A 16,394-nucleotide genomic window follows, 5' to 3' on the forward strand; every position below is an offset into this window, starting at 1 on the left:
ATATGGTCTCCGCGGAGCCGTCGCCCGTACGCGACCCAGCGAACGCACATCATGGTCCGCTGTCGCAGGTTCTTCGAGCACGTGTGCGTGTACTGCGGCAACTTCGCCGACCTGATCCCGGTGTCGTTCGTGCTGGGCTTCTACGTGTCGGTGGTGGTCAAGCGCTGGTGGGACTGCTTCTCCTCCATCCCGTGGCCGGACTCGCTCGCCTTCTTCGTCAGCACCTTCCTGCACGGACAGGTACTCCGCGTACGCTGTAGTGACCCCCGCACTGCAGCCGCTGCTCCCGACAGGCTTTCCGCCATGCACTTTCATACAAATCTGGCGTTGCAACGGCGTGCCGATGTAGGCGCCGCCATAACACCTAGCGGCGTTCCTCTCCAACTTGGCTTGGCTAGAGCCACATGGCTCCTGTTTGCTTGTTGACAAAACAAGTTTGTTTTATTCGAAAGATTTGGTGTCTCATAGTGCCCGCAGAGCTGGCCCGGCAGCAGGTGATGCGTTATTTACTGAGAAATCGAGCAATTTAAGTTAAAATTTTGATTCTCCCGCCAAATCGTGTTTCGTGACGTCTGCCATGGCATCACAAGGAAGGGTCTTCCAGCGAAATTCAAGTGCGTTGTTCGGTCTGGAGCGCACGGCAGAGTCTTGTTTACGTTCATTCCTCCTAGATGGCGCCACCATACTTCTCCGCACAGCTTTCCGCCTTTGCTTTGTTTATGAACGTTTTTGCACCTGGGTTGTTTTTTTTTACGGTAGGTAGTAATCGCTTCGTGAAACATGGGTTATGTTCGACAAACAGGGTCACGCAAGACAACGTCGCTTTCGCCAATCGGGCAGTGTCTCGTGAGAAAACCCCAAAGCGTTGCACTGTTGCGCAGCTATCACAAGCATAGTGCACGCAGTATCAACAACAGTACGCACTGGTAATTTTGTGTTTACGTGTACTTTCGTAGCTTCCATTGCTTACCCCCCTCCGTTCTTACTGCTATAAAATGAATACGCATTACACTTAAGCGAAAAAAGGCTCGTTCTAAAAGCTTGTAAGCCCTGCCTAACAACATGCGTTGGCGTTTGCCGGCTTCAGCCAATCGTACGGCTGTGCATATGACGTAATATGTTGTAATGTCAGAAATGGGCTAGTGGGTCGCATGACCATTCCCTTTTTTCATGATTATAAAGATTACTTGAGCGAAGTTTACGTTAATAGTGGCGTCAGTATGATTCTAACGAGGCAATCTTTCGATTGAGCCAAACTTGTGTTTGCTCTGCATGGCCCCTTTAACGGTTATTTTCACTGGCCATGAAGGCAACTTTGTTAACGTTGAAGTGGATAGCGCTCTGTAATTGGCTCAGCTCCATATTTCAGCCCCGAAAGACGTCTTTTAACCGAAAAAAAAACACAACTATTACAAAACGTCCATATTTCGCACTACAGCGACGTAATATGGGCCAGCTATAAAAGCATGGTTATCACTCTGTTAACTGCGCGTTAGCATTCGAGTGTTACGACTAAATGGAACCAAACGGCCCCACTTTAATCGCACAGTCATGTCGCTCGGTGATGGCTTAGCTAGGCGGCCGCCAATCGCAGAAACAAGATACTGTGACGTGGAACCCGCCGCGGTGGCTCAGTGGCTAAGGCGTTGCGCTGCGCAGCACGAAATCGCAGGTTCGATTCCCGGCCGCGGCGGCCGCTTTTTTGATGGAGGCGAAAAGCAAAAACGCATGTGTGTACGAGATTTCGGCGCAGGTTAATGATACCCAGGTGGTCAAAATTAATCCGGAGCCCTCCACTACGGCGCGCCTTATCGCCTGCGTTGCATCGGCGCGTTAAACCCTACAATCAATCAATTAATCAAGATTCCGTGGCGTCACCGAGAAATCTCTCGAAAGCGGCTGGAGAGTCACCACTGCTTGATCATCATCATCATCACCAGCCTATCTCCGCCCACTGCAGGGCAAAGGCCTCTCCCATTAATCTCCAATTACCTCGGTCCTGTGCTAACTGCGACCAATTTATCCCCGCAAACTTCTTGATCACATCTGCCCATCTAACTTTCTGCCGCCCCGAGCTACGCTTGCCTTCTCTATGAATTTACTCTGTTAACCTTAATGACCAACGGTTATCTTGTCTTCGCATTACATGCCCTGCCAACGTCCATTTCTTCTTAATTTCTACTAATATGTCCTTAACACACGTTTGTCCCCTGACCCACTCCGCTCTCTTCTTGCCCCGTAATGTTACACCTATCATCTTGCGTTCCATTGCTGGCTTAATCTTCCGTGCATCCCCTCAAGCTTGGACCCTGTTTTGTGACTCAAAGCCAGCACTACAGGCCCTCAACGGAGTTATGAGGCAAGGACCTTATTATGCCCTTGCTGCGGAAGTACTCCAGTTATGCTCCTTGGCACTGCAACAAGGACATGTCCTCCCCATTCAGTGGGTACCAGTCATTGCGCGCTAGCTGGTAACGATTGGGCTGACGAGGAAGCAAAGAAGGTTTCTTCAAATGCAGATGTACGTCTGCCCTTCGCAAGGACGGACACGGCCGCCCTTCTGTCTACCATTCTCCGCCACGCCTCGGCGAGTCACTGGTCCCACCCTGACAATCTTCATAGAAGACTACACCGTCTGGACCCCGTCTGCAAGTTTCGGTTACCTCCTGGTATTCAGCGAAACCACGTCACGCTGTTTCACCGACTACGGCTTGGCGTAGCCTTTACCCGTCGCTACAAGCACCTCATTGGCGTTACGAGTGACCCCAACTTTGAAACATGCCATGTACCAGAGACTATTTCGCATGTTCTCTGCCACTGTCCACGCTATGCGCATCCTCGAGAACAGCTACGAGATCATTGGTCCGTTTGGAGTGTCGTGTGGTGTCAGAGGAAGTACTACTGGGCCATACGCGCAGCGTTCCCGCAAGGCATTTAAAACTGTGCTGACATTTCTGCGCAGCAGCGGCCTCTCAGCGATATTGTAGTTGAGGCCCGTCCGGCTGAACTTTAACACATGCACAGTTTAAGTATAGGCATCTTCTATACATAGCCATTTATTGATTTCTCCGCCATCTTCATCTTTCTCGTCCTCTATCCACGCTCCTGCCTCCCCTTTCCCTTCCCACACACAGAATAGCTGGCCAGATATACTAACATCAGGCCGACATTTCTGTGTTTTTTCGTTTCAATAAAATTCCTCTCTCTCGCTTGCTGGCTGAGTCGTCCTCAATTTAAGTTGAACCCTCTTAGTAAGCCTCCAAGTTTCTGCCCAGTAGGTGAGTACCGGTAAGATGCAGATGTCATACACTTTCCTCTTCAGGGACAATGGTAGGCTGCCATTCATTATCTGAGAATGCCTGCCGAATGCGCTCCACCCCATTCTCATCCTTCTAATTATCTCTGCCTCATGGTTGGGATCCGGGGTCACAACTTTGCCTAAGTAGATATATTCGCTTACCACTTCCACTGCCGCGCCACCGATTTCAAATCGCTGTGCTGTCCCGAGGTTATTGATCATTACTTTAGTTTTCTGCATATTAAATTGCAGGCCCACGGTTCTACTCTGTCTGTTCGGTGCGGTAAGCATGCTTTGCAATTCGTTCCCCGAGTTGCTTAGCAAGGCAACGTCATCAGCAAATCTGAGGTTACTGAGGTATTCTCCACTAACCCTTACTCCCACCTGTTCCCAATGTAATGTTCTGAATACTTCTGCTAAACGTGCTGTGAATAACATCGGAGAGATTGTGTCTCCTTGTCTGACGGCCTTCCTTATAGGTACTTTACTGCTCTCCTTATGGAGGATGATGGTAGCTCTAGACCCACTGTAAATATATCTTCTAGTATTTTTACATAATGCTCGTCTACACCCTAGTTTCGTAATGCCTGAATGACTGCTGAGGTTTCGACCGAGTTAAATGCTTTCTGATAATCTATGAAGGCTATGTATAGGGGTTCAGAATACCCCGCGCACTTCTCTATCACCTGATTGATCGCGTGAATATGGTCCATTGTTGAATATCCTTTACGAAACCCTGCTTGTTCTTTAGGTTGACTGAAATCTAAGGTGGAAGAAATTCTGTTAGCGATTACCTTGGTAAATATCTTATAGACGACTGACAGTAAGCTGATCGGCCTATAATTTTTCAAATCCTTCATATCACCTTTCTTATGGATTAGGATGATGTTCACGTTCTTACAAGATTCTGGTACACTCGCGGTCATTAGGCATTGCGTGTACAGGTTTGCCAGTTTTACTAGTACAATTTTCCCGCCATCCTTCAAGAGGTCTACTGTTATGTGATCTTCACCAGGTGCTTTGCCCCCTTTCATTTCGTTCAAAAGCCTTTCTTACTTCTTCTGTCGTTACTGGTGGGACGTCTAGCGCCTGGATGCCCTGAGTACTGTACGGACCCCTATAGAACTCCTCCGCTACACTGACTATTTTTTTCTCTATTTGTGAAAACATTGCCTTGCTTGTCTTTAAGTGCATACATCTGATTTCTCCCCACGCCTAAACGCCTCTTTACTGCTTTCAGGCTGCCTCCGTTCTTTGCAGCCTATCGATCCTCCCATATTATACTTCCGTATGTCAGCTGTCTTGCGCTTATTGATTAACTTCGAAAGCTCCGCTAGTTCTATTCTGTCAGCTGTGGTGGAGATTGTCATGCTTTCGCGTTTCCTAATTAGATCTTTCGTCTCCTGAGAAAGTTTATCAGTATCATGTCTAGCCATTGTGCCCCCGACTTCTACTGCACACTCCGTTATAATGCATGTAAGATTGTCACTGGCTTCCTGTGTCGTAAACTTTGCTTCCTCGGTAAGAGCTGAATATCAGATCTGCAGCGCGATCCTGAATTCTTCAACTTTACGTCTTGCTGTTAGCTCATTGATTGGCTTCTTACGTAGCAGCTTGTTGCGGTTCCTCCTCAAATCTAGCCCAATTCGAGATCTTACCATACGGTGGTCACTACACCTTACCCTTCCGAACACTTTCACATCCTGCACGACGCCAGGGTTATCGCATAATATAAGGTCTATTTAATATTTATGCTCTCTATTCGGGCTCCTCCACGTCCACTTCTGGCTTTCCCGTTTGCAGAAGAAGGTGTTCATGATTCGTAGATTATTCCATTCTGCCAACTCGACTAGTAGGTCCCCCCTGCTATTTCTACAGCCCAGACCATAGTTCCCAACTGCCTTGCCTCCAGCCTGATTCTTACCTACTTTGGCATTGAAGCCTCCCATGTCTACGGTATGCTGTGGTTTTACTTTAGCCATTGCTGATTCCACACCTTCACAGAAGCCTTCAACTAGCTTGTCGTCGTGGCTGGATGTAGGCGCGTAGCCCTGTACCATCTTGAGCTTGTATCTCTTGTTAAGCGTAATTACAAGACCGGCTGCCCTTTTGTTAATGCTATAGTATTCGTTTATGTTGCCAGCTATGCTTTTATTGACTAGAAGTCCCACTCCCAGTTCTCTTCTGTCTGCTAGACCACGGTAACATAGGACGTGTCCATTTTTCAGCACCCTAAAGGTTTCGCCTGTCCTCCTAACCTCACTAAGCCCTATTGCATCCCATTTAATGCCCTCTAATTCCTCGAACATAAAGTTATTGCGTTAAATGTTGCGATGTTCAGATTCCAGTGGCGGCCTGTTCGGATTCAGGGATTCTTAACACCCTCTGCTGCGTCACAGGTCTGACCGCCGCCGTGATCAGTTGCTTCGCAACCACTGGAGACTGAGGGCCGTGGGTTAATGGCGTATTCATGGGAGGTTGTGGCCATTACTACACCAGGGTGGCCAATCCTGCTCTGGTGAGGGAGTGTGTTACCGGCGATGGTCGCCGGGGTCAGGCCGCACCCCAAGCCTCATTCTGCAATTCCATCAACGCGCGGATTTTTTTAATCCGGTAGGAATTGTCCAGCACCGGGATTCGAGCCATGGTCCTTCTGCGCGCGAGGCGGATGCTCTACCTCTACGCCACCGCTGCACCCCTTGATATGTTTTCGTGAATATCTCCATTAAATATTTGATGTTTGCGATGCAATTGGCATAATTCTAATTGAAACAAAGCATCCGTTTCAACGAACCAAATTTTTGTTATGGGCTCGGGATGTTGGCGTCTCATGTCGCCGTTGATGTACTCACGGTACACTCGAGTACACTCAGTACACGGTACACTCGAGTATCCACGGTACTCGGGGCACTCATTCTCCAACACCTCGTGCTAGAATGCTTCGTGCTTCAAGCACAGCTGTGTAGCTCTACCCCCCAACGGTTTCCCCTGCGTGGGCAAAAACGCCAAGGCGCCAAGAGTGCACTTACACACTGCGTATTTCGCCCCTCCCCAGGATTCACATTAGCGGAGATGGCCCGGGATTTTTTTTTTGTTCTTCGTGGCCCCTGTAAAGAAAACCTCCACAAAACCAAAGATGAAACAGGAATGCGTGCCGGTTGCGATGAACAAGTTACGCAGTGGCGTTATGTGCTGGCGCTAGCACTGCGCGTCGTTCGTGAAATTCGCACGATAGAGAGAGTCAATTCTTTTTCAATGGGCATTAGAGGCGGGGTGGTCCTTATTTCGGGGTTCCATATGCGCCGCCTCTGCTCGACTGGTCCTCTGGACCAGCAGAAGAAAGTTGGACCGCAGTATGTCCCACTGCTCAGAGGGTGGGGACAGGGGGTGGAAGGTCTGGGTTGTTGCCGCACCCTCATAGTGTGATTCATACTGCTTGGCTGGTTGGAGAATCCGCACAGGGCGTCGAATCGTGCTGGGAATAACGGGTGCATTCTGATTGCGTGTAGAAATATGTTAGTCTGAGTGTGGTGTCGGGTGTGGTACAGGGAGCGTTGCTCTATCTATTCTGTACTACTCTTCCTGAAATTCACAGGACGAGCGGGGCCGGCTGATGCGTCGCACCATCATGCGGTACGCCAACCTGTCGTCCATCATCACGCTGCGCTGCATCAGCCCACCGGTCAAGAAGAGATTCCCCACGCTAGAGCACCTCGTGGACGCAGGTATTCGGCTCTCACCGCTGTCGGCATGGTCGCCCGCTATACAAGTGAAAATTCAGTGTCTTCCCACCCTGCATGCGTAGAGGGAATTCGAGCGAAACCGGCACTCTGGTGGGATTTGCTGTATTGGAGTTTTACCATACTGGGTATTCACTGTGTTGAGTTAGAAGAACAGTGGCGCGATCTCTTCGTCACGGACTAAGGTCACACACGATTGGTGAGTAGAGACAATGACGTCTGTATACTCGGGTACATCTTGAAAAAGACAACGGAAAGTGCCGCTGTGCCTCATCACCGGAGCCAGATGTTACTCCGCGCGGCGCAAGTAGTGCGTTACTGGGAGTATTTCGAACATGGCAAGAGCCGTATCCGTGATTTTGTGGACCTAATATGCTTGTAAACTACCCCAGCGGCGACAAACAAACTGCGTGAGAAAAGCCAGAGGCCATCACGCATTCATACTTATCTCCTTTCAAAACGCGCGCGCCCGTTGACATCCGGGTCCGTCACTTAGGCGGAGTGATATCGCACGTGAGCTATTGCCGTTCTTAACTTGTGTGCGCCGAACAGGTGGCCTCCGAAGAGCGTCAGGTATTGGGCAATGTCGGGGGGGGGGGGAGCAGACGATGATGATGATGATGGTTGGATGTTTATGGCGCAAGGCCAACTAGGGCAAGAGCGCCAAAACAGTGGTTATGTATGACGGATGTAGACGTTTACTCTAAAATCGTTCAACAAAAATAAATGTGAAATCAGCAAGGGAAAATGCCGATGGCTGGTGTAGAAGGCCAGGTTGTGATTGTGCGTGGGATGAAATGAGGTCTAAAAGAACTGCGCGCGATAGGAAATGAGGTGTAAAAATTTGATTTCGGTCAGAAACTTAAAGCTGCGTTGTAGAGGAATCATGGGATCATCCGCTAAAAAGAGTGCTGGGTGTAGTGGAATGTGTTGTGTGTAGAGTTGAGGGAAGTGCTTGCGTCTTGTTGAGTGGAGTGCTTTGCATGTACTGCGGATGTGAAGTACGGATAGGTCCTCCCCACACCTGCTACACAGGGATCTTGGAGATCCAGTGAGCAGATGGGTCGCGTGTGTGTGGCCTACCGTAATCTAGCTAGGGCAACTTCGATCAATCTGTTGTGTTAGTCACTAGTCTATCATCCTAACAGACAGACGGACAATGAACTTTATTGAAGGTCCTGAGAAGCACCGCGGCCGTTCAGGGCGGCAGCGCTGCGGGCCATTCCCACGTGGGGACGGGGAGGCCGAGCCTCACCGCCACGTCGTGGGCCCTCTGGACGGCCCCTTAGCCGGTGTAGTAGATCGGGGCTCTCCAAGTCGGAGCGCCACTCTTCCTCAGTTATGCGTTGAGGGCCCCGAAGTGAGGGACACCTCCAGAGCATGTGATCTAAACTGCTACGTACGCCACAATCCGGGCAGTCTGGTTCAAAAGTGTCCGCGTAGGAGCTGAGAGGGGATAGACTCGGATAAGACCTGGTCTGCAACATTCGGAGCGTGGCTGCGTGCGGCCTGGAGAGTTTCTCGTGCGGAAGAGGAAGCGTTTGCCTGCCCAGCTTATAGTGCTGAATAATCTCGTTGAACGTGAATAAAGTGTCTCTGAAGACCTCCCAACCAATCCCCGAGGAACCCCCTCCGTCCGACCAGGCGCGGTGGGTTATCTCGCGCGCGCGGGTGTGGGCTACCTCATTGAGGTTAGTTAAACAGGACAAGTGCGACCCTAGGTGAGCGGGAAACCAGGTGATAGTGTGTGAGGAACAAGGAGGTTAAAAAAAATTGCTGGAGTGGAAGGGGCGCCCTTAAAGTGAAGCCGCCGCGACGCCATCTTGCTAGGGGAGAAGACGCGTAGTTGTTGCAGAGCGCGTTCCTTGCGTGCACGAAAAAGTGTTGTTGATTCGTGTGCGCGCCATGTAACGAAATCAAAACAAGTATGGTTGGTTCGTGCGTGGCTTACGGTTGTACAAACAGTGTGAACCCGGCCCCGGGAGTCGCATTGCGCACGTAACTTGCACGCGTGCAAGTTGATTCCAAACTGCGGTCATGCTCGTTGCATTGTGTCGCGTATAGTATGCGCCTTCAATGTTTAATTTCTTTGCTGCTAGGCTTCCGAAAGATGTTGAGTCACTGTCCTTTGTCAGTGTCTTTTGTTTGCCATTTGATAGTATGTTTTAGCAGTTTAATTGACGTCTGGTATCATAAGGCTGTCTTCTTTAAAAAAATAAACACTTTGTTTCCAAAAATACAAATTGGTTCATCTTTTTTCTGTAGTTCATGTCACTGGCAATGTATCCTCATGGTGTGATTTACCAGAAAGATTGTTGGTTCTTTTTTTGCAGTTTATTTGTGTGTTAGGTTGGGCAGCAATGCAATGAACGTAATAGAATTGGTTGCTATCATACACTCATGAAAGTTTTCTGTATCGGTTTTTTGTCACTCCATTATGTCTATTATCACAATAATTCTGGGTGTTTCCTGTTGTTTTTCGGAAAATCTGCATTTTCTGGTCATGACTGCTGTTTTTCACATTACAGTTGTAACTCTATTGCTTTTTTTTGCTCTTCGAACCTTAACGATCAATTTCTGCATTTGAACAGTTTAGAATAAAGAAGATAAACGAGTTCTTATGTATTTTTTACTTTGTGGCAGCTGCATAACCGAGCCATAACGTGAAAAAAACAATGTCCCTGTACTCGGAGAGCTGACTTTTAACGAAATTTCTGTGGTAGAAATCAATACGGAGACGTCGGACAAGGCTCGCAGTGTTGAATTAGAGCATGAGAATCCGTTACGTAATATAAAACCGCTGGAAAAGTCGGCAAATACTGCTGCAATGCAATCGGCATCTGGTTTCTTTCCCCGAGCAAGATGGCCGCCGGTGGCTTCAGCCGAGCCCATTGGTTGGTATAGGTGACTTCAATTTTTTTAACCTCCTTGGTGAGGAAACGACCTTATTTGTTAGGATGCGAGCTACCTCGGCCGAAACGGAACCTGATGCAAAGGCCCTAACGGCCACGCGGGAATCGGTGTAAATTCGATGCCGGCTGTCGTCGAGTAAAGCAAGAGCCACCGCGGCCTGCTCGGCTTTAGCCGGGGTGGTGTTCCTGAAAGACGCAGAACTGAGAACTGTTCCACTGTGTTCCACCATGACTGCCGAGAAGTTTGCCGATCGGCCGTACTGCGCGGCGTCCACAAAGCACGCGGAGTGCGGGTCGTCGCGAACTTGTTTTAGTAGGGCCTCGCCTCTGGCCCTTCGCCTGGCCGCATTGTGCTGCGGATGCACGTTGCGGGGAAACAGGGAGATAGTTATAGCAGCTCTCTGCTCCTTACTAAGGTCAACCTTGCGCTCCTCCTCTAGGGATGGATTACAGCCCAGAACCGCCAGAATCTCCCTGCCAGCGGGCGAAGACGACAACCTGGCAGTCTGAGCCGTGTGCTGCGCTTCGATTGTTTCCTCTAAAGTGTTGTGCACCACGAACTGCATTAGCCTCTCTGTGCTGGCATTCATCGGGATACGCAGCACGCGCTTGATGCTTTTACGAATTAGTAAATTGAGCTTAGCCTTTTCGTGATTCTGCCAGCAGTGCATGACCGCCACGTACGTGATGTGGCTCATCAAGAATGCATGGAAGAGCCTTAAAGGGACACTGAAGTGATATGTAAACATTGCGGGATTACTAGCGCAAATTGTAGTCCGGAGTCCCCAGGCCATGTTTCGACCACTCTAGGCGCGTTTACGCGATTTTATTTAGTAGAAAAACGAATTCGAAAATGCTGTCCTCCTCTCTTTACGCTCGCCCATTTTCTGTGGCGGTTTCGTGTGACGTCAGGAGGGGATGAGCTGGCAATTGGCTGCGGTACTGCACGGCTCCCCGGCCTTCAGACAGAGTCAGTCGGGCCAGCGTTTCGTCCGCCGGCCGCCGGCGGGTCGTCGCAATCAAGGAGGTTAAAAAAAATTGCTTGGTCGCAATTCGTTCGCTTAGTTGAAGCGAAGCCAGGACACGTTTGTGAATGGAAGAATGTGCCTTTCTTTACTTGGTTTGTTTGTACACTGTATCTAGCTCCAAGTCAAGGTCGCTTCACGCAAGCGCTGCAAGCGCACATGCGACGCTTCACTGACTGGTACGCCAGTAGGAAAATATAAGGCCTCTTGAAGGCGGGAGAAATGTCAGCGAAGTCAATATAGGTACTATGGAAATAAAATCAACTGATATTTTTACCGTACAGCGTAAAACTAGGGCGCGGGAAGCACTTTTTTGCGCTGGGCGAACAAGCACAGCGGTCAGCAGCACGACTACGCATCTGCGAACGCTTTTCCGTCTACGAAATGCAATTGCTAGACGTGAGCTACTGTGGAAACTCGGGCGACGCTTACTGCACGATCGGAGTACAACAAGTAGTCACCTAAGCTGCTTGAAATGCCAAAACTAAATAAAAGTGTAAACTGGTTGTACAATATATACCCTATATTACCACTACTTCCGCATCCCGCTCCGTGGCTCAGTGGTCTGAGGCGCCAGGTGTGCAACCGCAAGTGTTTTGCAAGTCACGAGTTCGAATCCCCGCGGGTGCGTTCTTTTTTTTTTTTTTTTTTTTTTGTAAGTTAACTTTTTTGTTTTCCGCCGATGTTTTCTAAATTGAGTTCACCTTTTTTTGGGCCGCAACGTTCATAGCTACACGAACTAGTTCACAAAACACGCGCAGGCTGGCACTGGCGCGCTAGCGAGTTCTCGTTGGCGTGCTGTTGCCATAAGCACCGACTGCTTGCAGGCAGTGGGCACAGGCCAGAATGAACAGACCCTTGGCCTGGTGCGAACACGCTTTTTACGATACAGGCATGAGGGAGGCAAGCTCCAAATATGGGGGAAAAGCGCATGACATTTGGGTGTCTGCGGGTACGCGGAGGGCGTTCATGCACTGCGTAGGTCTCGGCTAGTGAATGCTACGACTACAGGCCGTCCTGGGAGGCTTATCTTGTGCATTTTACAGCCAACAACATGGCAGAAGCGCGGTACGATGATTACTGAGATATTGAGAATGCCCATCCAACAACGCCTTTGGTTATGTTTTACAGAACCGAAACCGAAACTTGTTTGATTGCTAACCTTGGGCATCGTCCAATCACGGCGCCCCTCCTCTCAACGTCACAGCCTTAGTTGGTGCGGCCGCTGCAAACCGCGCATGGTAGTTTTTTTTCTTTTGCGCTTTGTAAAATAATTAGCGATTTGTCAACCGGATAAACGATGAAAAGTGTGCTAATTTGAGCCAGTCTACGCAGTGCAAGCAAAAACGGGAGCTTGACAAATTCACTTCAGTGTCCCTTTAAAAGATTGTCCTCCTTGATACCTCCTCGACTGTACGAGACCCGAGTAATTAACCGTATCATACTATCAGTCTTAGCGGTGATTTTGACGATGGTGTGCCTGTTACAACCGTTCGACTCGATGAGCATACCGAGAACCCGGATAACCTTAACTCTGGGAACGGGGGTGTCCCTCGCTCGTGCGGAGCGCAAGGTTCACCTCTTACAGTGGGAACCTTCCCTTTGGCTTAACCCCTCTCCTACTAGGTCTGTACAATAGGAGCTCCGAATTGCTCGAGGAGAGGCGAAGCTCCGTCCCAGCGATGACAGCCTCAGTGCGATCTAGCTCTTCCTGAAGTGCTTCCTCTACCTTACCCTCGCAGCCTCCAACGCAACACACGGTAATGTCGTCAGCGTAGAGTGTGTGGTTGATGCACTTGACCTCCGAGAGTCTCTGAGACAATTTACATATGACAATGTTAAACAAGAGCGGGGATACCACCGAACCCTGCGGCGTCCCCCTCATGCCCAGCTCGATGGGCTCTGACGTGAGATCCCCAATCTTTAGCGTGGCCTTTCTATGTCTAAGAAACGAGCTGATAAACGCGTGAAAGTTCTGGCCAAGGCCCAGCTCCGAGATGGAATCGAGTATGTGGGCGTGTGAGACGGTATCGAAGGCTTTCTCTAGATCTAAGCCTAGGATGGCTCCAACGTCCCTCGTGTCGCTATCGATGATCTGATACATGACCACCTTCATGGCGTCCTGAGTCAAAAGGAACCGTCGAAAGCCGATCATGTTATACGGAAAGAGACCGCGGTATTCGATGTGCTTGGAGATGCGGTTGTTAATAACATGTTCCGCCACTTTTCCTATGCACGATGTGAGCGAGATCGGTCTCAGATTAATCATGTCTGGAGCGCGCCCCGGTTCGGGATCAGGACGACCGACGCCAGCTTACACGACTCCGGAACCGCGCCTTGTTCCCAGATGCGATTTATCTCCTCCGTAAGGAATGTGATCGACTCATCATCCAAGTTGCGAAGAAGTCTGTTTGAAATTGCGTCCAGACCCGGAGCAGAACGCCCGATGAGGGTCGCGAGGGCCTCTCTTATCTCGGGGACGCTAAAGGGCTCGTCTAGAGCGGCCATTGGAGGACCTCTGTAAGGCGGGTAGTCCGCATCATCCGAAGTGTCTATAGGTAGATATCTGTTGGCTAGCGACTCTAGTATTTCCGAATCGGAATTGGCCTGACGGGCGGCGTGTAGTTACTTATCAGTAGCGCGCCTCTGATTAGAGCGGGAATTGAATTCACTTAGCAACTGCTTGAGCAGGTTCCATTTTCCACCTTATCTAATCTGCCCGTCAACCGAATTACACCCCTCGTCCCATTGCTGCTTGGAGAGCGCCTGACAGTGCAGCTCTATTGTGCGATTTAGTTCCGCAATCTTTTTTGGAGTTTGCGGTTCAGCCGCTGGCCCTTCCATTTATCGACGAGGGCTCTTCTCGCTCCCCAAAAGGTTAGCCAATCGGCTGTCCATCCTATCCACATTCAGGTCGGTGACAACGGATTTAGTGGCGGACGCTGCGTCCTTCTTAAGCTGCGCTACCCAACTATCTAGGGACGTAGGGGTTTGGTTTCCCTCTCTTACCTGATTTTACGAGAAAGATCCCAATCCGTCATCCTAAACTCCTTCGGTGGCCTCTTGCGTACCAGTAACGACGTGGCCAGCACACACTGATCGCTACCCAAGTTCTCATTGAGATTGCACCACACGGCGGGCACAACGTTCGCCACGAACCTAAGATCCGGTGCGGGGTCCCTGGAGCACGAGTTTCCCGTCCTAGTTGGAAAGGACGGGTCCGTAATCAGGGTGAGACCGTAGTCGGACGCCGCCCGCCAGAGGTCCGCCCCCTTGGCCGTGACGCGGTGATATCCCCACGCTTGTTACGGAGCGTTGAAGTCTCCAGCAACTACAAGCGGAGATCCTGCCGCCTTTCTAACCGCCTTCGAAATGAGAGAAGTAAAACGCTGCCTCATGTCTCGCGGAGAGCTGTAAATGTTAAGTATGCAAAGGCTATCCCTGAGCTGGCCACTCGGAATGATCTCGATTAGCGAGTGCTCCGTTTTACTGTGATCCATGAAGAGATTGTGAACGGTGAAAGTGAACTTTTTCGAGACGAGAGTACAAATGCCTCCCTTGCCTTCTCCGTATACCGTATAAGATTGAAATCCAGAAAGTGAGACCGACTGAGCGAATGTCTCTCGGAGTAAAATGACGTGCGGTTTATTAGGATGGGATCTGACGAACTGTGTAGGAATGCCTTTTTACGTTGGGAGCCGCAACAGTTCCACTGCCAAATGACTATCTCGATATCGTGTCCCGCCATAGTAGGGATCCTCGATTACCCTGTCGTGCGAAATGCTGCGCGCAGGCCGTCGTGACCGTGATCGTGACCGGCCGCCATGCAGGGCCGCCATGACTCTAGAGCTATCTGTCGTTGGAGATGCGTCTGGCGCGAAGGAACGAGGCAGGTTAGCCGTTATCCTCACATTAGATTCGACCGAATCGACTCTCGCGTTCAGGGCAGAGACCGCTTCGCTGAGGGCTTCGAGCGTGGTCCTCAATGCAGACTGGAATTCTCTTAATTCGACTCTAAGCTCGTCGAAGCCCTCGTCTCGTATGGGTTTAGTCCTTTTTTTGGCGGGTTTCCCGATAACGGGCGCCTCGGGTTCCATTGGCATTGCCACCTCCTCGGTTTCGGGTGGTAAAGGCCGTTCAGCCGGTAGGGCCTTTCCTGCCCTTTTCATCTGGGCTATTTCAGCCTTCAGTTGCTCGAAAGCGTTCCTCAGCAACGCGTTCTCGCGTTCTAGCTGTACAATACTAGCCGCGCTATGCGCAGGCGCTGTTGACGAAACCCCCATTACGCTTGGTGTAAGTCCGTTGACTCGATCGACCCACGTTGTCTGTTCAGCCTCGGGTGGCTCCTGGATGCGCACGGCTGGTAGCCCCTTGGAGCGGGAACGTCTTCTGGATCGCGAACGTTCCGTGGAACCAGAGTGTCCGGTTTTGGAGCAAGAACGTGGCGCCTCGAAGCGTCCCCTTGAGGGTGACCTGCTCAGGTTACGATTTCTGTCTGGCGACACAGGTGACTTGGCTGGCTGGCTGGCGCTCCCTTCCGTTTCTGCGAACGACGTACGGCAGTTGAAACCGCTGCTTACACTGCTTGTCCGCCGTGGGATGAGGGCCCCCACATAGGGCGCATTTTGGCGTACAAACGTGGTCCTCGGGCGGGGATGCAATGCCACACCCCCTGCAGATCGTCTTTTCGGTTATCGGACAAACGTCGGCCCAGTTCCCCAACCTGCCGCAGGCGTAGCAAATGTCCGTTTGTCTGCGGTAGAGCGCGCAGCGAAGCATGCTTTGTCCACACATGACGTAATTTGGTACCTTTAGGCCATCAAAAAGGACGACGACTGTAGTGGTGTTTTTGATACGCTTGACCTCCAGGGCCCTGGGATTCTTAGGCTGCACAATCATGTCTTTGAGCTTTCCTACGTCGAAGTCTAGGTCAACGCCCCTGACGACCCCCTTGCACGTGTTGTCCGGCGCTGCCAAGTAGGAGCTGACCTCGTAGTTGGTCACTCCAACCGTGATTGACTCCACTCTTGAGTATGCCCTTGCGTTCTTCTGCGTCAGCGTACTCACGACAAAAATGTTTTGCACGATGTTGGAACAGACGATATCGTCGGCGATCTCGGCAGGAGCGAGCTGCGCAGCTAACGCGAGACCTTGGGCCACCGTGATTTGACTCGCGTTCTTGACGTTTGGGCCTCCTCTGGCCCTAACGATGATTCTGAAGTGCTCCCTCGGCAGGTGTGGGAGCCTCGACGCTGCGACGATACGCTTCTTGACTTCGGCGGGAATGCGGGCCCCGCCGGTGCCGCGGCCACGTTGTGTTGAACTTGTCTTCCCGGCCGGCGCGGGCGACCCTTGCATCTCGCGCTTTGAAAACGCTGTATTCCACCCGGACTCAAGGCACTCTTCGGGGGTGATATTC

At 50.7% G+C, this 16,394-nt stretch overlaps 1 protein-coding gene across 1 annotated transcript in view; it reads left to right on the forward strand.

The window, feature by feature from the left end:
* LOC144141195 (bestrophin-4-like) overlaps window positions 1–16,394 on the forward strand; it is a 94,718-nt gene that overhangs the window by 29,751 nt on the left and 48,573 nt on the right. Inside the window, exons 4-5 of the mRNA XM_077672754.1 lie at window positions 69–240; window positions 6,894–7,023. Of these exons, the coding sequence (XP_077528880.1) occupies window positions 69–240; window positions 6,894–7,023 (302 nt within the window). The remainder of the gene's footprint in view (window positions 1–68; window positions 241–6,893; window positions 7,024–16,394) is intronic.

This window comes from Haemaphysalis longicornis, unplaced genomic scaffold (genome assembly GCF_048455015.1).
Source record: "Haemaphysalis longicornis isolate Haplotype H1 unplaced genomic scaffold, Haemaphysalis longicornis Haplotype H1 scaffold_6, whole genome shotgun sequence".
Taxonomy (NCBI): domain Eukaryota; kingdom Metazoa; phylum Arthropoda; class Arachnida; order Ixodida; family Ixodidae; genus Haemaphysalis; species Haemaphysalis longicornis.